Source organism: Protopterus annectens, chromosome 4.part0 (assembly GCF_019279795.1).
Source record: "Protopterus annectens isolate FY-2018-M chromosome 4.part0, PAN1.0, whole genome shotgun sequence".
Lineage (NCBI taxonomy): Eukaryota > Metazoa > Chordata > Ceratodontiformes > Protopteridae > Protopterus > Protopterus annectens.
In genome coordinates, this window is record NC_056733.1 from 1,096,344,008 (window position 1) to 1,096,370,510 (window position 26,503).

The following is a 26,503-nucleotide window of genomic DNA, read 5'->3' on the forward strand; positions in this document are numbered from 1 at the left end:
ACCTATGGTCAACCCCCTCGTTGGTCAGGTCTGACCAGAAGCTAATACCTTAACATCCACATCCCACCCCCACCCCTCAGTAAGGAAACCTCCATAAAAAACTTCTCCAAAGCCAACTTCATGCTACTCAAGTCAAAAGTGACAAACTTCATGACACCCATGCAGATGGGAACTGAAAGTTCGACTACTGAATCCTATACTAAGGCACTGTACGAGCACATCCACTCATGCATGAATTGTTCCATCCCAAATAAAACCAAGATGCTCTCCTCCAAAAAAAGGAAGGCAATCTGGTGGTCCCCTGCCATAAACAAACTTTGCAACAAAAGGAAGAAACTGTTGCAGAAAAGAGGAAAATCCCAGGATGCAAAAAACTCCCTTACCAGTCTCAGTAAAAAGCTAAAATCCCTCATAAAATCCTGCAAAGCTAGTTACGAAAATAAAATTGCCAAAGATTACAAAGACAACTACAAGGCATTCTATAACTCTCAAGAATCTAAATGGCAATGCTCAGATCTGCTCTGAGCTACAACAGAATGGCACTAAATATACTGATCCCAGGGATATTGCCAATATCCTGGCAGATCAATTCAGTGCCAATGTCAGCCCCCCTCTCACCCCATAAATGGTCCATCTCAATACCGGAAGATTGCCAAATTCCACTAATAATGGCCACACAGGTAAAAAAACGCACTCTCTAAAGCTAAGAATACAGCATCCATGGGACAGATGACATCCCGGGCTGTGTACTACATGAACTACAAAATGAACTGGCACCTCACCTAAGTGTCATGTTTAATCATAGCCTCACCTCAGGCTTCGTGCCCACTGAGTGGCGCACAGCTACAGTTATCTCACTCCACAAGGGGGGATCCACCTTGGATCCCAGGAACTACCGCCCCATCAGTCTGATGAGCCTGCTCTGCAAGGCCATGGAACTTATAAACAAAGACATTGGCAACCTTCAAAACACTGGACTCCACCCATTTTGGGTTTGTGAAGGGACTATTTTGTCTCCTGAACCTGATTGACTTCTTCAAATCAGTCTCCAGAGCCATGGACGTGGGTAAGGCAGTCCACACAGCCTATCTGGACCTTGCCAAGGCCTTTGACACCATCCCTCACTCTGGAATCATAGATAAACTTATTAAGCTGAACATTAATCCCTACGTCACTCAATGGGTTGCCAACTGGCTTGCTGACAGAACCCACACTGTAAAAGTAGCCGACTCCAAATCCAGCTCCAGACAAGTGGAGTATCTCAGGGTTCAGTCCTGGGACTGCTCTTGTTTGGCATCTACTTCTCTGAAGTACAGGCCACCACTAAGGGACTCTGGCTAACAAAGTTTGCAGATGACTGCCAACTGGGAGCCATTATTGAATCCCCAAATGATGTGGGTACTCTACAAAAGGGTCTTACAGAAACAGATGCTTGGTGCCAGAGCCATGGGCTCAAGCTCAATGCCAAGAAATGTATAGTTATCCCCTTGGGGAAAAAAACATGTACCCGTGAATTACCACATATGTGGCAGTACAATAAACATCGAAAGTGTGATAAGAGACTTACGGACACAGCTGGACAGTGGTCTCACCTTCGATAACCACATCACCACAACAGTCAGGAAATCCTTCTATGTGGCACACCTCATCACTAAGGGCTTTTCATCCAGAAAAAAGGAGGTCATTGTCTCACTGTACTCATCCCTCATTAGACCCATTATAGAATACAACGCCCCATTTGGTATGTACCTGTCAAGCCATCTGCAACAACTGGAAAGGTTGCAGAAATACCTCACTAAACGAATCACATACCTAAAGCAGATGCCCTATGCTGACCACCTTAAAAAACTCCAGCTATACTCTGTTGCATACAGTCTACTCGGAGGCGATCTCTGCTTAACATACAAGGCCATGTCAAACCCAGAGCTGTTGGACATGCTACACTTAAAGAAATCCCAATCCCTCAGAGCCACATGCTCCAGGGATCTACACCTTCTCATCACAATGCTGGAGGGATTGGTTCCTGACCCAGAGACTCTCCAGACTCTGGAATAGACTGTCCATACATGTCAAGCAGAGCGCCTCTTTGGCCCTCTTCAAAAGGAACCTTAATGATTGGATGGGAGAAAGGAAATTCACCCCGGGGATCACGTCAGTCACCCTGCTAGACAGGGGTCCAGGGAAGTAAATAGTGTGGGAAGAAATAGCCAGGGAATTGTTATGGCTAGGCTTGTATAGGTCCTAGGGCCGATAGCCTAGTACCAACCTATGAACCTATCCCATTTACAACACTAAATCATAGAGTCAAATATTTAGAAGATACAGATAAACTAGGTACATAAGAGTCAAATATTTACATAACTGTAAGACAACATGGTAGGTGTGTGACAAAAGATGGCTTGAGGGCCAACTCTCAATAGATTGCAGTTTTTTGCTATTCTGCTACATACAAAACCCTGACTCAGTATCAGGTCATCTATGAATGATTTAGCACATGGCCCACCCATGAACATGGAGTGCACTGCTGCAGAGAGGTGGCCCCCTTCTGTCAGCACTTCTCACTGACCTTGCAGTGGCCCTGACTAACTAGAAATCCGTGAAGTTGTGGTATCGTTAAGTTTAGGTGGGATTCTGGCTTAGAGGCATTCAGTCATAATCCCACAGATGATAGCTTCACACTATTGGCTCCTCGGCCAAGCACATAAACCAAATGTCGGAACCTGCAGTTCCTCTCATACTGATCAGGATCACTATTTACAACACGTCATCGGTAGGGTAAAACTAACTTGTCTCATGATGGTAAAAAGTGTGATACCTTTTTTATTCAAGATGAGAAGAGATTTTTTTTATATACTTTTCTTTATTGGTAAGCTATTTAAAATAGAATGTTGGTCTATAAGCTGCTAGCTAAAGACTGATTTTGAGATTCTTGTGTGATATTTATAATCGCTGGAGGGATGTGAATATAGTAGAAAGTTCTGGTTAAGTCCTGGATAATATCTGTTAGGAAGTGTCTATATTAATTATCAAATTTATGTTAGTTTACAGTATAATTGTTGGACTGTTTAAAGTCAGTAATGCTGCCTATTAATAATTTAATTCCCTCCAAATGTTCTTTGGACTGAAGGAAAGTGTATTCTGTCTCCTTTGCTATATATTGGTAGAAATTCTAGCTTTTTTTTTTTTCCTTTAGCTGGATGTATTTTTGTGAAGTTGTTTATTAGAGGGCTGCTGTTTCATTTATTCTTGGCTTTGTGTCTGGATTTCAGAAGCGAAGTTCCACTAACTGCCAAGGGCATTTCTATCCTCTTATTATTCCTTTGAGTAGATAACAAGGCTACAGTTGTTTTGGGGTCAGTGCAGCTGAACAGATGGGACAAATCAATGTTTCAAAATTGGGCATTTATCCTATTTTGTTTGAGAAAGGTTTACAGTATAGGATTAAGGTGTCATTTTCCACTACATTAAATGACTGTATGAAGAGAATAGGGCTGTTGTCATTTAGATTGGTAGCATCTCCTTTTTATGTTTGTGACAATTAAGTTGAATATACTATCATTGTCTGTTAATGGTTTGTGGAAAAGCAGTATTTTAGAGAGGATGGTTCCAGAGCTGATACTGACGTTGTCAGTAGAATATTATTTGGTATCATGTCAGTGACAAAATACAAATAATAACAGCAAGTACACACCTCATATGACTTATCTTCATCGCTGGGTAATTTGTACTCAATTTTATATGTTTGAAAACGTGTTGCACCATTCTCCCTTTTGAAATTAAATTGTAGACCATGATTTACAGGTGCATACCTTGTTACACAAATGATAACATTTGTTTGGCATAACTCAGTTTTGCTGGAATGTACTTTGTAGAAGCACACCCTTACCAAGAGTACTGTATAAATGATATGTACGTTTTAGACTAGCAATTTGAGGAGTGTTTAAATAGCAAGCCTAATTGTTTAAAAACACCATCATACCATAAAAGATTATTTGACTTTAAAATACATATGACCAATACCAAGTGATTGATACAATTCTTGCTTAACCACTGCCAGTAGTATTAAGGTATGCAAGTCAGTTCTATAAATCTTACTTAACAAGGCTCAGCGGTATCTCTGCGGTAAAAAGAAAATTGTTACTCTGCAGTTGATATGGCACATACCCTGCCATTTGTGAGAGTGTGGACACTAATTACAGCTGGAAGTCAAATTATCAGGAAAATTCATAATGCTAGGATATGTCACATGAATGATATTTTATGTTAGTCTGTGACACAGCAGGGGGTTATAAGACCAAGCATCTGTCAGAACCCTTTTTATATGTAGGCTAAGACAGAGAATGAACTTCTAAAAGTGATAATCATAACAGAAACAATTTTATTACTCCGTATATACTGTAACATCATATATAAACTTTAAGATTTAGGAGTTTGCACCTTTGCTGGGCAGATAAGTTCCCTCTGAACAAAAATCCACATTAAAATTTATTGTTTCAATGTGCTTCCCTGGTTAGGAAAGCTATTCTTAAGCTATGATTTTCTGCTTTAATTCACTATCTTGAAACTTAACTGTACATTTAAATGGATTACATTTTTTCCCCCTCTGTTTATAAGTTGTCTAAAGTAAAACAACCAAATCCCATACATGCAAAAATAGTAGAACGTAGCAAATAAAACCACAGAAGGAACTATGTAATACTTTATTTCACTAAGCTCTTTCATCTCGCATAGATTTCATCAGAGTAAAATAAAACTGTTGAAAAAACAAGCTTGTAAATCCCATGGTTACCAAACAGATGTCAAATCTAATCAACAATCAGTTAATGAATGATCCTTAAAGCTATACTCAAACAAAAGAAGAAAAAAAGTAAACATTTGTGTTTATTTCACGTTTGGGGGCTGGCAACGTGTTTTTTAAAATGCTTTTCACTCCCTCTTTTTCCTGAAAAAGTGACTTTTAAAGACTTCATATTTTGACTGGGTTCTGCTGCGTGTTTGTTTCTCTGGGAAAGAGGCATAGTTTTTAGCATTATCATAGAACAAACTACCAATCCCACAATCAGCCCTTCTTCCAGCCACATTGTCAGAATATTGTGTTCATCCCTGGGGAAGTTGCTGTTGCCATTAATAATATTGGCCCCATTTTCTATTCGAAAAGGAAAGCGAAACATGCATCTACCCCTCACATTTCTTTAGATAGGACTAATATATTGGGCCTACCTCAGGGTTTAATTCAGGATATTGATCCTTAAAGAAGGATAACTCTTATCCTGAACAGAATCAAGACTCAATCTGTACAGAATTTTCTCCTCGGTTTTCTGGTTCAGACTCAAGAGAGCTCGTATTCTGATTCTCCCTGTAGGGACTTCTCTTTCACTAAGACTATTTTCAGAAAGTGCCAGTGTTTTCAGTGAGAGATTTCTGAGGTTTCTCAGGTCCTCAGAAAATATTGAGTTACAGAAGGAATTTCCAGAGCCAGTTCATCGTTCAGATTGGGAAAGGTTTTTATTCAAGGATGATTTAAGGCCCAAAAAAAAGAAAATACTTGGGGACCACTTCCGTATCTTTTTTCCTAAATCTGTTTGTGATAGTGCCCAAGTTCAAAATGTTGTTACTTCTTCCTCAAGTAAGTTTCACGGTAACACTAGATTTAAAAGATGCTTATCATATCCCTAGTCACCCAGACTTCAGGGACTTAAGGTTTTGAGAGTCTGGATCACATTATCAGTTCTCTTCCTTACACTTTGTGAACACTGTTGGTGCAGTGGATAGTCTAAAGTGTCTAGCTCAAGTTATAGCTCATTGTAGGCTACAGGCTATCCACACATTTTTCCATATTTGGACAGCATGCTTATCTTTGCATATCTTTTTCATAGTGTCAGGAATCTCTCATTTGGGTGAGAGCTCTTACACAAGCTTGGATTCCAGGAGATCAAAAGTCCTTTATGACCCTTCACACAGGATTGTGTTCCTGGGGTGCCAGCTACACTCCTCAGTTCAAAGAGCTTGTCTTTCAAAGGTAAAAATATATCTAGATTTTTTTCCTAAAGTTTTTCACTCAAACTTCAGCCACTGTGAGGGAATACGTCAGAATGTGGGTATCATGACATCTACAATTCTCATGAAACTTCTGGCAAGACTCCAAAAATGAGAAAGATACAATGGTATCCAAAGCCTCTGTGGTCCATTACAAATGCCCTTTTTCTTTTCAAACCCCAGTGCTGGGGTTTGTGAGAAGAGGAAATCACTTGGTAGAGACAACAAATTTCCCTAAATTCAGGTCTCCCCCTTTTCCCTGCCTGTTCCAAAACCATAAATCACCAAAGCCACCTCAGACTTTACTTGAATAGATTCAGGAGGGTTAAAAGTACAAGGTGTATGGGACACAAAGGACAGACACAAGTACATACATATAAAAAAGATGCTTGACTTGATCAAGTCACTCAAATGTCTGACTCATCTGTGGTCCTCTGGACCTTTTAAAGTTGTTAGACAATACCACAGAGATATGGTACATCAACAAGCAAGGGAGAACCAGGTCATACCCCCTTTGCATATTAGCCATGTTACCTTGGGATATAGCTTCACACCACAATCTCATTCTACAAGCATCCTATATCCTGCCTGAGCAAAATTATGTGGCAGACAAGCTGAGCAAGACAAGGACAGACCTTAATAAATAGAAACTAGATTGAGTTCTTCTGACATTTAATCCATCTGTGGGGAGTTCCTAAAGTAAGACCTATTTACCTCCTCACTGAGCAGTAAGTTAGCAAGATTTTGCTGCAAGACTTCATGTACAAAGGTCTGGAAGACTGATAACTTTTGCCAGGAATGTTCCTGTATGCTTTTCCACTGATATCCGGGGTAGGTCTGAAGATTCAGAAAGAATCAACCAAGATCATTGTGGTGACTCTCTTCTGGCCCAGGCAACAGTGGGATGCCCTTTTTTAGAAATGGCTAGGGGCAATTACCACAAACTTCCTCACAGAATTGATCTACTCACACAAGATCGGGAATGTTTGGTATACCTCAACCTCAGTCAAGTTCAAATAACTGCATGGATGGTAGGTCTTTATTCCCTGTGGATGTGTAGTAGGTACTAAATGAGACAAAGCCTGCTACTAAAAAATCATATTAACAAATGGAAAAGGTTTTCTAGTTGGTACCACTAAGCTAACTAGCACCTATTGAGGGCTAGTGTTTCTCTGCATTTACAATATTTTGCAAGTTACTGTCCTACTATGTTCTTTCTTACACTTCTTTCAAGGTTAATTTATTGGTTGTTTTAGAATATCTGCCCATGGATCCTCCTCTTTAAATGCTAGCTCTTGTCAAAACAATTTTGAAAGAGGTTTTACTTAAGAGGCCTCCAAGAAAACTAGTGGCCCCTTCTTGGGAACATAATTTTGAGAAGCTACTAGTTTCTCCATTTGAATCAGCTAAGCTGGCTGACTTGAAGTTCTTAAAATATAAAATAGTTTCACTGATTGCTATGAACTCTTGCAGAAGAGAATCTGAGTTGCAAGCTCTTATAGTGAGTCAACACTCTCACTTTCCACTGAGACAGATAGGGTTTGACAACTAATCTGTCTTTTATAGGATCATAGGAAGTTACTAGGCAATTGGCCCTGGGGCCCTTACAAGCCTAGCCAATAACTTAGCCCATCTTCCAGCAAGTCAGCATTCTACGCCATTGTCCAGCAAGGACACAGGTGGAAGCCCATGGGTTGTATTTTCTGTTCTCATCCAGTTATCCAGGTTGCGGTTAAAGAGGTACTCTGCTTGACATGGAGAGGGAGTCTAGTCCACAAAAGTGGGAGTCTCTGGGATACAAAACTGTCCTGCCAGACAGACCTTAATGAATATAAACTAGACTGAGTTCTTCCAACATTTAATCCATCTGTGGGGAGTTCCTTAAGTAATACCTATTTGCTTCCTCTCTGAGGGTTGAGCTTCTGCATGTGGGTTTCTCGAGTGGAGCTTGACTTGCGGATATGCAGCAGTCCCATCAAGGCGGGATCTGAGATTGCTTTGTATGCCAGACAGAGGTCACCTCTGAGGATTCTGTAGGAGACTGAGTAGAGGGACAGGGCGTTTATCCTATCTATGTAGGGTAGATGTTTGTGGCCCTGGATTCTCCTTATGAGGAACCTTTGTGGTCTCTCCAGCTGTTGCATGTGCTTTGTGAGGTATATGCTGAAAAGGGCATTGTACTCAATAATGGGTCTTATAAGGGAAGAATACAAGGGTGTTCTGACCATCTTATCCCTGCATGAGATACCCTTACTAATGATGTGGGCCATTTAGAAAGCTTTTCGTACAATGGAGGGAATATGGTGGTCAAAAGTCAATTTGCTATCAACCTGTGTGCATACATCCCTCACAACTGATTGCATGCTAAGGACCTTATTATCAATGTGATCATTTTTGGGGACATCACTCTCCCCAAAGGGGATGATGATGCATTTTTGGCATTTAGTTTGAGGCCATGTTTCTGGCACCAGTCATTTGTTTGGGTGAGACCCACTTGGGGAATATCCACATCACTAGGGGAATTGATGACAGCACACAGCTTGCAGTCATTTGCAGTCTTGGTCAGCCATAGCCCATTGGTTTTGGCCTGCACCTCAGAAAAGTATAAAATAAATAGCAGAGGCCCCAAGACTGATCCCTGTGGTACACCACTCGTTACTGGTCGACTGCTTGAGGTGGCTTCTCCGATCTTGACTAGGTGGGTTCTGTCAGTGAGCCAGTTTACTTACCCCATCTGATAATATATGGATTGATGCCTAGTTGAGAGAGTTTATCTATTATACCTGAGTGGGGAATATTATCGAAGGCTTTGGCCAGGTCAAGGTAGGTGGTGTGCACAGTCTTCTCCTTGTCCATGGCCTTGTCTCAAAGAAATCAACCAAATTTAACAGGCATGACCTCGCCTTGGTGAAGCCAAACTGTATGGGATCGAGTATCTAGAGGTAGCTAATGTCCTTGTTAATAAGGTCCATGATAATCTGCTCTATGGCTTTGCAGATTAGGCTAGTTAGGCTAATGGGTCTATAATTTCCTGGATCGGTGGATGCTCCACCTTTGTGCAAAGGCATGACAGTGGCTGTCTTCCACTCAGCTGGGATGAAGCCAGTACTCAGGTTTTGGATGAATAGGGTGCCTAATGGTGCTGCAAGTTCCTGTATGAGCTCTTGTAGGATGCAGCCTGAGATGGTATCAGATCCCATGGAGGCTTTATTTTTTGCCTTTGAGAGGGCAGTGGTGACTTGCTCTGTAGAGAGAAGGGGAGTTTTATGACTAAAGTTGTATCAGGCTTTACTTCAAGCCAAACTGCAGTCATTTGCAGTAGGGAAGACTTGTGTATTCTTGCAAGATTTTAGCATTGTTTATGCATTATATTGCACCTCTATTTCCTTAAGTAGAATTACATGCAAAAGGTGGCTTTTTTATTTTGAACCCAGTATGGGGTTTCAGTCTTTTAGCTTCATTCACACTTCTGGCAGAACTGTGATCTACTGTCAGATGAGCTTCAAGTACTCATTTTTATAGCACTTTTCCATAAATAGCAGTAGTGGTTAATTTCTACATAGTCTGGTGCCTTAGTCTGTGGTGAGATTATAGTACCAGCACTATTGTGAATTCTGCTCCAGGATTTGTGCTTCAGCTGTTTATAGCTGTATGTACCTGCTTAAAGTTGCATTCCAGTCCCTTTTTACCTTGCCACTGGTTGTTTTTTTCCTCTGTTCTTTGAGTCTGCTCTAGCTCCCACTGGGAAATTAAGCTTTTCATAATTTTCCCTACCCTTTCATCCTTCTTTTGTGGTGTTCAAAGGCTGTTTCTTGCTTCAGTCGCTTATGGTAATCTGACTTGCAAAGTCCCCCCATCCTCACTTTCACTGTTACTGTGTGTTGTGTAGCCAAGTACTTTCCCACCCATTGTTTCCATATATCCATAATATTAAGTGCCCACCCTACAAACCAGTATTGCTAGAGTCCAGTATTATGCTTGAATAAACCTCCCATTGTTTCCATACATCCATAATATTAAGTGCCCACCCTACAAACCAGTATTGCTAGAGTCCAGTATTATGCTTGAATAAACCTCCCATTGTTTCCATATATCCATAATATTAAGTGCCCACCCTACAAACCAGTATTGCTAGAGTCCAGTATTATGCTTGAATAAACCTCCCATTGTTTCCATATATCCATAATGTTAAGTGCCCACCCTACAAACCACTATTGCTAGAGTCCAGTATTATGCTTGAATAAACCTCCCTCACTACAAACTGTCTCCTGCTCTTTTTCCTACAGTTTCCATGTGCTTGAGACCCTCACCACACTGTGAGGAGGTTTTGACTTAATCCTACTCCATCCTTGTCAGATAACTGATTTATTTCTTTATTTTGCACTTCAGTTAACTGTTTTAGATTGCAACTTTTTATTTTTGCTTTATTTGTTGATTTTGCCTTTAACTCATTTAAAGGTCCCTAATGCTCAAAATTGCCTTGCCAAAGTAGGTTTGTTGTAGCATTATACTCACAAGCAGTCTTTTTTGGTGGTTTACATCAAGAGATGAGCTGTTCCCTGTACAGGCACAAGCACTCAAAGTAAATGTTATCTATAAAATTACCCTTACAACTGAAACCTGTAACTTAGTATGGTTAAAACAAAGCCACTGAGTTGAGATGAGCTTAGAGCTGCTAGTTAGTATGTTAAATAAGGTTTACCTTTACATACCCGAAAATCACAAGTGCGATTGCTCATAAAAGCAAATCCAAAGTGCGAAACACAAAACCATGACAGTTTCAGATGTTTGAAAATCAGCAAATCAAAAAGCAGATTCGTTGATTTTCGAACAAAAAAGTCAAACACAAATTGTAATGCAGGGGGGCAAGCCCCCCTGCACCCCCATGTGGTGGACTGTGCCCCCCACACCCCCCTCCTTTAATATACTAACTCTGAGATTATACTACAGTGGGGAAAGGGTCCATTTCCTGATCTCTGCGATAGTGCATTCCGCACCCAAAATGCCAGATCTTTAATGAGCGAATGTCACTGTGCAATTGCTCATTGCACATTCGAATAATTTTTCTTTTGATTTTTAGGAACTTAGCAAACATCCTTTCGAGCTTATAGCATTCGCCCATGTGCAGAACGCACATATAAAGGTAAACTGTTAAATAACACTACACTCAAAACTAAGCACAATCTAACCTAATCTAGTGCTAAACCACAAAGACCACCCAAGGAGACCTCTGTATAATTTAGTCCACATCCTACAAGTAGCCCACTCAAATACAGGTCTAAACAACTTGGATATGAAATTTCCAAATGTCTCTGTAGCCAGCTTGGTAGATATGGGCATCCTAAAACAATGTAAAAATTGCATCATGTTCACAGACCACCATTTAATCCTTAAAGAAACTAACACAGGATGGGAGAGAAATATACACAATTTCAATGGAGACAAAAATCTTGCATACAAGCAAGGTTGTCGAGAACACACACACAGTACAGCCACCATGCAGTGTCCATTCCACAAGAAGAGAAACTTATGCTGAGGCACTAGAAAGCAATCTCCCCAAGTCTCAAAACCTTCCTAAGCCTAAAAAGTGCAATGCCTATCCTCAGCAATCTCTAAATCACTCACCAAAAGCAAAACCAAACACCATACATATGCCAACATTCAGTGCAGCCCCAACAGCAAAGACCACAAGGCAAGTAAATACATTACCAGGGCTCATAACAGAGAACTCCATTCTATAGGTTCATAGGTAGGTACTAGGCTATCTGCCCAAGGGCATTTATAAGCCTAGCCAGAGTGTGTCAGCTTTTGCCGCCCCATTGATTAATTAACTGAGCCTCTGTCAAGAAGAGCTAATGAAGTGATCCCAGGGGTGTATTTTCTGTTACACATCCACTCGTCAAGGTTTCTCTTGAAGAGTGTTAGTGAGGGGCTCTGCCTAATGTAGTTAGGAATTTTGTTCCAAAGCATGGGGCGTCTCTGTGACAGGAATCTTTCCCTCCAGCATGTTCTATTTATTGTTGTGGCGAGGTTTAGCTCACTAGAGTGAGTGGCTAGCAGTGATTTGGATTTCTTTAGTTGGAGCATGTCCATCAGTTCTGAGTTGGACATGGCTTTGTAAGTCAGGCAGGGATCACCTCTGAGTAAGCAATATGCCACTGAGTACAGATGGAGTTTTTCCAGTCGGGCTACATAGGACATATGTTTGAGACAAGTAATCCTCTTGGTGAGGTACTTTTGTGGTCTTTTCAGCTGTTGGAAGTGACTTGTGAGGAACATCCCAAACGGGGCATTGTACTCTATGATGGGTCTGATGAGTGACTAGTAGAGGGGCACTATAACCTCTTTATTTCTAGATGCAAACCCTTTAGTAATTAGATGGGCTACATAGAAGGATTTCCTAACTACTTTGGCAATATGATTGTCAAAGGAGAGATTACTATCTACCTGGGGCCCCAGATCTCTTACTACCTCTTCTGTATTAAGGGGGCTGCCACCTATGTGGTAATTCATGGGTGTTTTGTTTTTCCCAAATGGGATGACTATGCATTTTTTGGCATATATTTAGCTTGAGACCATGACTTTAACACCAGGTGTCCATCTCAGTAAGGCCCTTTTGGAGAATGTTTGTGTCAGCCGGAGAGTCAATTATGGCTCCCAGTTTGCAGTCATCGGTGAACTTGGTTAGCCATAGTCCTCCTGTGCTTGCCTGTACTTCTGACAAGTATATGCCGAACAGTAGGGGTCCCAGGACCGAGCCTTGTGGGACACCACTTGTGACTGGTTTAGAGTCGGACCTGGAGCCCGCTAGTCTTACAGTGTGAGTTCTGTCTGTAAGCCAGTTGGCAACCCATCTCGTGATGTGGGGGTTTATGTTCAGGCTGGTGAGTTTTTCTATAATTCCTGAGTGGGGAATGGTGTCAAAAGCCTTGGCAAGGTCAAGATAGGCTGTGTGAACTACCTTCCCCTCATCTATGGCCTTGTTGACTGTCTCAAAGAAGTCACCCAGGTTTAGTAGGCATGATCTGCCCTTAAAGCCGAACTGGGTCAGGTCAAGTGTTTGGAGGTTCCCAATGTCTTTGTTAATGAGTTCCATGATGATGTGCTCCATAGCCTTGCAGACCAGGCTAGTCAGGCTTATGAGGCGAGTTACCAGGGTCAGTTGTGGCCCCTCCTTTGTGGAGTGGAATAACCGTTGCTGTGCGCCATTCTATGGGCATGTAGCCTGTGGAGAGGCTGAGGTTGAACAGTGTGTTTAGGTGAGAGGTTAGTTCATTCTGTAGCTCGTGCAAGACACAGCCTGGAGCACCATCTGGCCCCATTGACGCTGTGCTTTTAGCTTTTGAAAGGGCTGTTGTGCGTCTGTGATTTCCGGGACACTACACTTTTCCGGTATTGTTGTGGGCCTTTTGGGGGTGAAGTTTGCATTGACTCTATCTGCCAGGATGTTGGCAATATCAGAGGGTTCAGTATATTTTGTGCTATTTTGCACTAGCTCAGAGCATATCTGTGAGTTGCAACTTAGATTCTTGACATAGCTAAAGAAGGCTTTGTGGTTATCTTTCGAATCCTTAGCTATTTTTCTTTCAAAGTTAGCCTTGGGAGGATTTTATGAGGGACCTTAGTTTCTTACTGATACTGATCAGGGATGTCTTTCCTTCTTGGGATTTGCTTTTTTTCTGAACTAGTTTCCTCCTTCTATTGTACAGCCTGTTTATGGCAGGGTCCACCAGACTGGTTTCCTTCTCTTAGGGAAGTGAGCCTTGGTTTTACTAGGGATAGCATGATCCATGTATCCTTGTAGGTGCTCATAAAGTGCATTTGTAAATGTTTCTGCATCTTGGGCAGCATTATCCTTTAGAGTGGGGGCTGGGAAACTTACCACCTCTGTCTTAAGTATGGTGAAGTTTGCTTTAGAAAAGTTTTTTACTGTGGTTTCCTTAGTTGGGGGTGGTGGGGGGGTGCAGACATCCAGAGTGCTTAGTTTATGGTCTGATCTAACCAGTGATGGGGTGACCTCTGGTGTGGAACACGTCGCCCATGTTGATGATGACCATGTCCAATATGTTTTCACCTCTGGTAGGGGAGTTTACCAGCTGATTCAGGGCATTTGAGTTGATAAATTCCAGGAAGCACTGGACCTGGGAGTTTGTACTTGAGTAGTCTTCCCAGTTAACGGTAGAGTAATTGAAATCACCCAATATCAGGGTGTTCGGTAGGACCTTCATGTTTTCCAGTGTCTCCAGAAAGGCAGAGTGGTGGTCCTGGGTCATGGAGGGTGATCTGTAGCAGGCCACAATTTGCATTGCAGATTTGCCTGATGTTAGTTGCACATGGATGATCTCGGAGGTATCATGCTGCGCCACTAACGTGAAGGTGTAGGTATTCTTGATGAATATAGATACACTCCCTCCTTTTGTGTTTTGGTCCATGTTCTGTGGCCGAAATGTGTGGTATGAGTTGCAGCCCGGTAGTGCTGGGGTGCTCTGTGGAGCCTTGAACCAGGTTTCAGTTACTGCACAGATGCTGACATTCTCCATACTGAGGAGTGCTTCGAGTGCCTGCATTTTGAGATTTAAACTCCTGGCGTTGAGTAGCATAACCCTCATTTTTTTTATTTGTGCTGTTTACGGAGGTGGGTTTGACTTTTGAGCCTTGCCCAAAAAAGGCTCTATGGGGGCAGCAAGAGTCTTGGCCAGTATTCGAAAACCTAGGGGCGACAGGTGCAAGCTGTCTCTTGCGAAGCAACGAGGCCTGTCGAGCATGTCATCCCAGGCTGACAGACACAAGATCCCCTTTGAATGACACCAGAGATCATTTTTTCTTTATACTGCAGTATCATTCTTGGTGAAGGCAGGATGCTACTCAGGGTCAGGGTCATACCTGCCTGTGCTACATGATCAGAAAGCTCTTCCATGTCTCTTTTCATGTAGTCCAGGGAGGTACATCTCAGGTCATTCATACCAACATGAACAATGACAGAGTCATATTTGTACTTGTTCTGGAGTGACCTGAGTGCTTGTGTTATGTGGTGAATTCTGGCTCCAGACAGGCAGCTAACAGTAACCTTATCCTTGTCTAGCCTAGTGAGTGGGACATCAGTGTGCCTGACTATAGAGTCGCCTATTACTAGTGTGTTAGGTATGTTATTTTGCCTTAAGGGCTGTGATTGTGCGGCACACGGCACACTGATTTTGTGTTTTATGTGTTGTCTGGTTTGTGACGGGAGGTGCAGGTTTTTTGGGTGTCTGCTTTGGAGATCTGTGATGCTTTTGCAGGTATTTTAGAGCCTCCGAGTATGATTTCATGTATTTATGAATATTTTTTGCTAGTGCTGGTTTAGTATGTCTATGTGAGGCTGGATGTGTGGTGCAAGTGTTAACCTTCACCTCCTGACTGCTTGTTCCAGTCTTTGGTGGAGAGAGCTTAGCCTCCAGTTTAGCTACATAATTGCATCTCTTGCATATGTTAATGTTTTGTGGTAGGAGGAGAGGGTTGTCTGTGTACATGAGGCAGTTGTAACAGTGCCTCAAGGTACACAGGTTCATCAGCTGGACTGGAGAGTATACCTGAAATTGCCCTTTGGTCATGTCTGACTAGTAGGGTGAGCTGCTTAGTCGCTTGGTTGGTGAGGGGTGAATAATGAGCAAGTATCGGGGTATATTAGAGCTTGCTATTAGGTGTGAGCAACTGCTGGACTGTAGGATGCTTTTTAAGTGCTTAGGTTGAGAGTTAGACTACTTTCAAGGGAAAAACTGAAGAGGAGACTTGGTGGAGCCGGGATAAATTTAGCCCTAGCTAACCAGCGTTGCCCGGACGTGCAAAACCGTGCAAACGCGGTTTTTACAGCAGGGAAATGAAAGAGATAGAAATTAGCCCAAAATGGCCCACAAACTACTAACTTCTGGAGTGGAACCACTCCTCCAGGGACAGATGGCTGCTCAAAGCTCTCTCTCTCACAGGTGAACAGAGAAACCTCCCTCTATCCAAGGACAGTATGGGCAACTCAGAAAATTGCAACAGCCATGAATTCAGCACTAGCCTGAAAACTGGACTATACTAGCTTAGAAAGGTGGGAAACAAGGACATTTTTTTTAAAGATAAGGCAAAAACAGTAAGAATACACTTAAAACAGCTTTAAATGAATACAAACAGTAGAAAATACACTTAAAACAGCTTTAGATGACTACAAGCAATTAGAAAAGGCTTTTAAACAAATTACCCAATTAACCAGTAAAAAAATCTCAAAACTGAACCCTGTTCATGTAGTCTTCAATCAGACAGGTTCTAACTGCACACTCCTGCCACTGGGGTGCAGGGGAACCTTCTCCAAAAAAGAAGGCCTGGATTAGTGCTCAAGTTATGCAAACAAAGCTAGATTCAGCAGGCCTGGATCTAGTCTATGCTACAGCAAACAAGGCATACAAATTTCAGTAAGACATAGTTCAAATATGCAGGCACTATAAGCCTTTAACCAGAAATTCCCAGCTCAGAAGGGCAGAATCCAGCCTCTCCTCCCACAAGAGTGCAGACCACGAACCTTCTTAATGTAAAATAACTGGCCTGAAGCCCAAGTGCTTAAACCAGAACTAATGCACTTTTAGAATAACAGACACTGAGCCCTCAATCAGCAGTTCCCAACTTAGAAGGATGTAAGCTGCGTGTCCTGCCACAACAGTGCAGACCACAAACCTCCTTAATGTAAAACAACTGGTCTGAAGCCCAAGTGCTTAAACCAAAAGGCTTATAATGATAGCTACACCAAGCAGTTTTTTTTGCACAGACGCTCCACTCACCAGACTCAACAAGGAGAAGATAATGATTCGTTGCTTATCTGGAGTCAGGATCCACCAAGTTATACACCAGTACCTGAATGATTCTATCATGGTCCATGTGGCAATTAATGACCTGACATGTACTTCCCTGGACTATGTATGTGAAGAGAGAGACATTAGTGATCTCTCTGAATATGGGTCTCAAGTAGGTATGTGCCTTGCATTGAACAGATTCTGTCTTAACCAAGGATGCCACAGTATGAACAAAAGATGACGGACTTCGATAATTGACTTATTATCTTGTATTTTTCCAGGGGATTCAATATTTGTCAGCATGGAAGGACATGGTTAACAAACCACATTGCTCTGCAAGGCAGTTTTCACCTGTCTCCCCTAGTCTTCCAAATATTGGCTGAAACTTTATCCATCCCTTAGAGCCTTTTTTCAGCCAATCTCAGATTGACCTACTGACAAAACAAAACCCAAAGAAGCCCAAAAGAGTTAATGCTCAATGCAAAAAAAAACTAAACAAGAAACTCCACACACTACAAGCTCTCCCTCTGGAAAATAAAGAAATCTGTGCAGTTACTGAGGCATTGTTTAAATCCACAGAAAGTACTCTGTCAGTGCAAGGCTTCAGCAGTTTCCACACACTTAGACCATCAGCTGCACAGACAAAGACAAAAGGTGGAGGAGTCCCAAATCTATAGTTAAACAGGGCAATGCCCTGGAATTTATTAATGTACAGATCTCCACAAAGTCCCATAGCATATCCTAGCAAGCTATAAGTCATTCTCTATGTCCCTAGAATTCCACAGCTTGTACCTAGACCTACTGGAGATAGTCATCATTAAAACTAAATACCTTATTCATGGGAAACTAACTACCCCTCCATACAAAAGGGAAATATACACTGCCTCAAACTCACAGGCAAAATGATTCCTGGACTTTAACACAAATACCCTTAACAAGACAGTGTGCATACCAGCCAGAAGTTCTAACATACCAGATCTGGTACTTGCCAATATGGGAGTTGGTGGCACTGCCCCCTCCTCCCACTTCATGTCATGTCTTCACTAATAAGGTCAAAACACAAAGCTGTTGCCATCAAAATAAAAATCAGCTCTAACCTCAGCATACCTTGTAACACTTAGGGGAAGTATTCCAAAGCAAACTACATCTGATTAAGAGAGAGTTTATCAAAATTGAAAACCCTCTTAACCATGCAGAATTGCTCACAGACACCCTGTTCAACCATGTAAACAACTGTGTAGAGACTGTTGCATCTACTTGAAGTAATCTCAAAGCAAACTCTAAAAGCAAACCACACTGGTGGAATCCTAACCTTAATAGGGTATATAACAGGAAAAGTCATAGCTAGAACCAGGAAGAGCAACTCCCATAATGACAGGATTTCTCTGAACAGGAAACTAAGAAGACTTAAGTCCAACAAGGCCAATTATGAGGTCAAGATAGCTTCACAAGTTAAACACAACCACAAAACCCTCTACAGCTATGTTCAAAACCTCAAAGGCAGCAGACAGTAGTGTACTGAACTGGTGGGCAGTGGTGCACCTTCACTGAGTAGAGTGATGTAATGAATTTGCTGGCTGACAAATTCAGCTCAAAGTTCAACCCCCCCCACTTCAACCCGTGTCCCCCATGAAATACCTACTAGCATAGCCTTCCAACTATTAACAGGGAGCAGGTCCTGGAGGTACTTGCTAAGGCCAAACACACAGCCTCATTGGACCCAAACAATATCCTGGGATGCCACCTAAACAGCTTGAAACATGACCTATCAGGACCACTTTTCAACTATAGTTTCAAAACAGACTTTATACTATGAGAACGGAGGACTGAAACAGTTATTTTGCTTCACAAAGGCGGACCACTGACCATCTGCAGAAACTACAGATCCGTTAGTCTGACTAGTTTAATATGCAAAGCAATAGTACAAATTATTATGGAAATAATCAACAAAGACATAGGCAACCTTCAGACACTGGACCCAACATTTTGTAGCTTTGTCAAGGGAAGGGCATGCCTATTAAATCTTGTGGACTTATTTGGAAGGTCACCAAGGACATGGATGAAGGGAAAATGGTACATACCACCTACCTGGACCCGGCTAAGACATTCTGTACAATACCCCACTTAGTTATAGTTGCCAAACTCTCCAAACTGGGCATAAACCTCTACGTAACTCAGTAATTGCTAGCTGACTCACAGACACAACCCAAGAAATCCATATTGGTGAAACCACCTCCACTAAGAGACCTGTTACCAGTGAGTACCTCAGGACTTCATAATGGGGCCATTCCTATTAGTCATCTACTTCTTGGAAGTAAAGGCTCAAGGGCTTTGACTGACCAAGTTTGCAGATGATTGCAAACCGGGAGCTATCATAGATTAATGTTGTCCTATATGGATGGCCTTAAAGCCCTATCTCTATACACAGTTTTCTGCAGGTTACTGAGAGGCTCTATGAGTGGTATACAAGGTATCCTCAGATTCAGCTCTGGTGAACCTTTGCACATTGACAAATGAACAGCATCAGAACCACTAGATTGAAGGACTTCAATTTTGCTTGTGACACAACTAAGACATTAGTGAGACAGATGTGTCTCAGAGGATCCCCATCCGTGTGAAGCAGACACCATCCATAGCCTCATTTAAGCATAACATTGACCAATGGAAGGGAAAGCCAGAAATTTACCCTGGATCTGGGCATACAGTAATACCCAAACTAACATACCCCACACATAACCTTTTGAAGCTTCCTACCTGACATACCCCCTCCTAATAAATGACCATGATACATAGGGACACAATTAGGTTGGGTTACATGGCTAGGCTTATAGACACCCTGCTGGTCATAAGCCTATTATATTCCTATGAACCTATCGTTTCCACCATGTTCTTTACTGATCTTACAAATGATAGAGAAAGGATACCAAACACCTTGGATGTCCACTAACAACTTGGGTACTATATTGACATAGTTAAGTCTTTCATCTATAGATCTTCTGCTCTTTTCTTGAGAAGGTAGAAAGAGGGGACAACCTGTCTCAATATTGACTGTGGTGGTCTATAGCTATTACATTTTTTATAATCACTGTAGCAACTTTTTCAGGCAAAGTCAAAGTCTACTCTACCAGGGCCTTGACTTATTCAAGGGATTTTTGGAAAGTGATTTTAGAACTATCCTACAAGCTGTAACTTGGTCCTCTGTACATACATTTACAAAACATTATAAACTTGATTCCTTCTCTAGGTATAGATCAGGTTTGCAAGGACCATTCTGCAGGGGTTCCTGATCTCTTCTCCTTCCACCTTCCAAATGTAGTAAGCTAGAATAATCTAACCATATAGCAAAGGCTACAGCCATAGTGAATAATATGATGAACATATGATAAGTTTACTTACACAACTGTACTAACAATAGATGTTTCACCATTGCTGCAATAGCCACTCCCTCCATCCTCTTTGTTTTTTGGTGCGTTGTTTACAGCTGGGTGGGGTTGTTTATTTTTTGTTCTTCCTAGAATTGCCCTTTCAGGGCTCAGACTCCTTATCTGTGTTGGCAGGAAAGCTCTGAAGGGCTTAACACCCAAACTTGTACTTTAATCAGTTCAACTTGAACCACCTGACAGGTTATGCATGTGGAAGGTGCCCTGAAGCTTTGGAAGCTGGCTGGCTGCTTTATCCTTGGCAGGCTGTAGCCCATATAGCTAAGGCTATTACAACAGTAATCATTTGAGCATCTACTGTTATGGTAACTTTATTTACACAACTGTACTTTTCATAAATTAAAAGCACTATATAACAGCAATTATTGTCATTAAGTATAATTTTCCACTTTTTCTAAAAAAGTTAGTAGTTTTAGGAGGGCTTTTGAGAGACAGAGTCAAAATCAGGTGCAGTTGAGAGTTATGAACAAAATGAGTGCAACTCTAACATTTTAAGTTTGAAGCTAGGCTGGCCAACTAGAGAGCAGATAGTTACTAACATTCCTGCAAATGATGTAGAGACTAAATATTGTGCTCTAATAGTCTAAAGAAATGTGCTCCAATAGTCTAAAGAAATGCGCTCCAAATTTATACTTTTTCTAGTGGCACATTTTCTGCTGCCTATTTCTTTCTTGCAACAATGTATACAATATCCACTCTGCTAACTTTGCAGACATTATACTAATAGAGAGAGGAGTAACTGCAGTACATGCTGAAACCAACCGGATGTTTTTAGACACGTGAGCTTACTGTTCTTGCATTACTTTCAGGTACAAAAAGGGTCCTGGTCATTTCCATGTTTAGTGGTTACTCATTTACTTGAGATTGTATACAAAAACAATTGCTAAACTATCTCCCGCAGGAAGAACTTCTCTCTGCCACACAGCACTGCTTCTGTCCCTCACATAATACTAAAACTGCACTTCTAACCATTAACTGTTAATAAAACTAGAGATAATGGCAAACTAGTCTCCTTCTTATGTCTAAACTTGCTTAAAGCCTTCAACACAGTTCGTCACAGCAAACTTTTACTTCAGATGTTCTCATTGTGTCTATCTCAGTCCATATATGGTTCAAAATCTACTTGTCCAATAGGAATCAGTCAGTAAAATTTCTCTCCATACCACAGTCACCACTGCTATCCAAAAAGACTCTGGACTTGTTCCTCTCCACATCAACCCTTTCCTCACATACACACAACAGGCCTCTATAATACGATATGGAGAGGACTCCACACACATATACACATCAGACGGCCTAGCACATTTCCAAAAAAATACTCAAGAGACTAACATCCACTGAAACATGGCTTTGTAATTAAGAACTCATGCTGAACCCCCCCCCTGAAAAAAGCTGCTAGTTTTTCTCGCCAAATCCCTTTCTCTCATAAAAAAAATAAAATAAAATAACTACAGCCACTGAAGTTGCTTCTCATAGAAAAGTATTAGGGAGGATAGTATATGATAATCTTGAATAGAACTGGCATTTACAAAACTGCATAAAAAACTCACCAAAATCTAGGGATGTTTTACAGACTCAAAAACTTTCTCACCAATGGAACTGAAACCACACTTGCCGCTATTTACCTTTTCTCCTCAATACTTTTTAGTGCTTCTATCCTTACTAACCTCTAGTCATCACAAAAAGCAAAAGTTAAACAATTATAAAATAAAGTGACTAAGCACCCCCCCCCCAAAAGAGCTCACCACTGTATAGGTCTTGTTGTTGTGTCTTTCGGCTTTTCCCGGTTAGGGGTTGCCACAGCAGATCTCCGGTCTGCATTGGTAGTTGATTTTTACATGCCAAGTTAACAGCACTGACACACGACCTTCAATGAAGGTACGCCCATTCACGCACGTCTCCACACAGGAGACGCTCTAGCTGAGAATCGAACCAGACAGCGTCTTACTGTGAGGCGACAACGCTACCACAGCACCACCACCACCACGGAATCACCACTGTATAGGTCTAAAAAGCCTAAATTGGTTAGAACTACCCCATCAACTAACATATACACAGATTTTCCACACCTATAAATTTATGTAGCATCCATCTGCTTGTCCAGCTCAAAATTCCATTTTATACAATTATGTTTCCACTAGGTCATTACAATCCATGGACTAAAAAGTCCTCTCTGTCCACAAGCCTATCAAATAGGCTGGGTGTGGTCTGAACTGGTACCATGTTACTAAAGCCTGGAACTCCTTGCATGTATCCATCAGGTCAATAACTTTCCATCTAGTTCTTTAAAAGCTTTCTGAAAAACTTCCTAGCCCAAAAATCTGTCTCTGTTCTTGCTCAAACCCAGGATAAAGTATATACCTTATTATGAACAAGTACCTGTTCATATTTTACACCTCATTACTCCCACTTCTTCACTCACTCTCTTCCCTCTCTGTCTAAATATGCCATAACCCTATGTTTTCCTCCTCCTTCATACTGCAGTTCCAGTTTGTCTTATACTAATTTACCTTTAATGTCTCTAAACTGGCTAAAATGTCCTTAAATATCAAAGCATTGTTATACAAGTTACTTCTATTCTTAATCAATATTTTGACGTTATATCTAATCAGGTAGAACTGTTCAAACTATTGACTTTTGTATTTTTCACATTGTAAAATTATCGTTCTTAAAATGCTTTACTAATGTTTTGGAGATTTAGAAATAGTTATAGATTGGTCACCTTTAGAACAAATTAGAATAGTTATGGGTTTGACTGTTCAAACCGCTGCGGATAAATTCATCGAATGGTTCATGTGCCTCTAATCAGGATCGCGGGGAAGCTAGAATGAATAGCGGTAATCAGCGTGTGTCAGCTAAGGCTGATATCTAAGGCTGACAAGGCTGTAAGAACATCGGAGAACACTCACGTCCCTCATAAGCACCTGGGGATACTTTGAATGAACGCTTTAAGCTTACCTTTTCTAAGCAAACTGTTTAAGTCTGCACATCAGATAATTTTGTTGTGGCGTTTTTTTTTTTTTTTTTTTGAGATATCGCAACATATTTCTGTTCAACAGCGTTAAATCACATAGGGTCTTGCCTACAGGGGACTCACGGAGCATGTTAAAATCAATACCCTATTGATGTCGCCATATTTTCTAGCACTGGGTGTCGCTCTTTGTCCGTAAACAGAGCATATAACAACAACTGCATTCAATGTGTAACCAATTTGCATTCACCGGATTACAACAAACGAGAAAACAGGACCTGTATTCACCTTACCTACACCATCATCTTTGGTGAAGGGGCCGGTTGGTTCAGCTGTATAAAAGTGAGACACACCGGTGAGCTCTGTGCTATCACAGGGAAATCGCAGCCATGAAGGCATTACTGTTTTTTTCCTGGGTGTTTTTATTCACGGTTCTCAGTTCAGGGCAGTTACGATACTCCATCCAAGAAGAAGTGGAAGCCAACCATGTTGTTGGAAACGTTTTTAAGGATTTAGGAAAGGTTTTGAACAGCCAGATCCGTATCATAACAGCATCAAAGAAACAGATTTTTAACATAAATTCAGAAAACGGTGAGCTATATGTTACTGAAAGACTTGACCGAGAACGTATATGTGGAAACACAGATCCTTGTTTAATGAACTTTAAAATTCTTGTAGAAAATCCACTATCCGTGTATGAAGCTGAGATTACTGTACTGGATATCAATGACAACGCGCCAAGGTTTAGTACCGATACTATGTCTCTGGAAATCAATGAAGCAGTTTCACCTGGTACTCGTTTTTCCTTAGACACAGCAAAAGATCTAGATATTGGAATCAACACACTTCAGGGTTACATCCTTAGCCCCAGCGAGTACTTCAGTTTGGATATTAAAACAGGCAATGCAGGAAGCATGCGCGGAGAGCTAGTACTGGAGCGTGAGCTGGATTACGAAAAAGAACGTCATTATGATCTCATACTGACAGCTACTGACGGAGGAAAACCACCAAAGTCAGGTACTCTGAACATAAGTATCTCCGTTGTAGACGTTAATGACAACGCTCCTGTTTTTCAGCAAGACTTGTATAAAGTTAGTGTGAAAGAAAACTACCCAAAAGACACTGTAGTGGTTCAACTTACTGCCACGGATGCTGATGATGGTCCTTATGGGGATATTACTTATTCATTTAGCAAAGCTACTGATATAGTTACTCATGCTTTCGAGCTGGATCCAGTAAGTGGAGAAGTACGTCTTAATCAGCCTTTAGATTTTGAAGAAACAAACCAGTATGAGATGCAAATTGAAGCTAAAGACGGCGGGGGGAGAATTTCACAGTGCAAAGTGTTGGTTGTTGTTGTTGACCAGAATGATAACACACCAGAAATCACAGTTTCCTCATTGTCCAGCCCGATTCCAGAGGATACAGCACTGGGAACAAAAGTCGCCGTCATATATGCACTTGATCTTGATTCTGGAGAGAACGGTGAAGTGAATTGCTACTTAGAGGAACTGAATACTTTTAAATTGATTTCTTCATTTGAAAATTATTTTTTGCTGGTAACTAATGACTTCCTTGATAGAGAAAAAGTGTCGGAGTACAGCATAAGAATTCTAGCCACAGATAAAGGGACTCCTCCATTGTCTAACAACATAACAGTTTTGGTGCAGATTTCAGACATAAATGATAACAAACCACAGTTTACTCAGCCTCTTTATTTGATGTATATAAAGGAAAACAATCACCCAGGGTCTGTCATATCCATTGTTGAGGCAAAGGATCGGGACGATAAAGATAACGGAAGAGTCGCTTATTCAATACTTGAGAGTAATACTTTAGGGGATTCTCCAGTGTCTTCCTACATTTCAATTAATGCAGTCAGTGGGGATGTATTTGCACTTCGCTCATTTGATTATGAAGAAATTAAGTTTATTGATTGTGTCATTCAAGCGGAAGATGGAGGTAACCCACCTCTCAGGAGTAACGTGACAGTAAAAATATTCATACTGGATATAAACGATAATTCTCCTATAATATTATATCCTCCAGTGGATCAAGGTAATATAGTTGTTGGAACAGAAATTGCACCTCGTACATCAGGGCCAGGGTACCTGGTGACCAAAGTAGTAGCTGTGGATGCTGACTCTGGGCAAAATGCTTGGCTAACTTACAAAATTCTGGAAGCAACTACACCAGGTCTTTTCAGTGTAGGACATAACAATGGTGAAATTAAAACAACTCGTCAAATCCATGACAAAGATGCTTTAAAACAAATGGTGGTCATATTGGTGAAGGATAACGGAGAGCCCCCTTTATCTAGTACCGCAACAGTAACTGTGTTCCTTTCTGACAATATTGCCGAAGCCTATTCGGATTCGATCAGTGTGTCTGGCGAGTCCAGCGAGGGATCTGACATTACCATTTATTTAGTGGTAGCAATTGCTTCAGTCTCGGTTCTTTTTATTTCTGTTATAATGATATTACTGGCACTCAGAATTAGAAACTGTAGAAACCCTGAGCTGGAGGAGAATTTCTATCCTGACTTTAATTTTATGCCCTCGTCTGCATTCCAGTATACAGAAAAAGTTACGTGCGTTCCTCGGACCTGTTCCTATCAAGACAGTTCAACAATCGATTCTAAAAGGAAGGGATATGTGTTTTCACAGGTGTGTATGGACCTCTCTCATTTTTAAAAACAGATATCCTCCTATTAATGAAACTAAGAATATAAAATCATAGTCAACTCGTGGCAACCCAGAAAGTGATGTAAAGGCTATTTTGAAAGTTGTTTACTTGTAAAAAATCTACTTTTATTCTGCCAAACCTAACACCGTACTTAGGAATAAGATATATGATGTACTGGTGCTGATGACGTATATGGCAATGGTTTTATTTATGCCCCTGGCCATATTTCTGTTGGTTTACTTAGTACTTTAACATTTTGGAAATTGGCAAGGGAACTCTGTTGATTTGTACATCAATGCTGTAATACTGGCAAAGGGGAAGTCAATAGAGGCAGTGGAACTGGCCATGTGGTTATTATCTGGAAAAGCAGCTAAATAACAATGTGGCAAGTTTAGATTAATACAATTTGGCTAAAATGGGTATTTTCTGAAAGGTTATTTTTTTTTTGGAAAATGCCATTTGAAACAAATGTGTTCAGTCTGGAGACAGCAATAAACCCCCCCACAAATATCACTAATTTTATTTATTTATTTATTTATTTATTTATATTTGTTGACCGGGAG

The 26,503-nt window shown here is 41.1% G+C and overlaps 1 protein-coding gene across 1 annotated transcript in view; it reads left to right on the forward strand.

Annotated features, from left to right (window-relative positions):
* The window catches only part of LOC122800414 (cadherin-23-like), a 406,400-nt gene that overhangs the window by 117,749 nt on the left and 262,148 nt on the right, over positions 1-26,503 (forward strand). Inside the window, exon 4 of the mRNA XM_044069862.1 lies at positions 23,616-25,921. Coding sequence (XP_043925797.1) covers positions 23,616-25,921 — 2,306 coding nt within the window. The remainder of the gene's footprint in view (positions 1-23,615; positions 25,922-26,503) is intronic.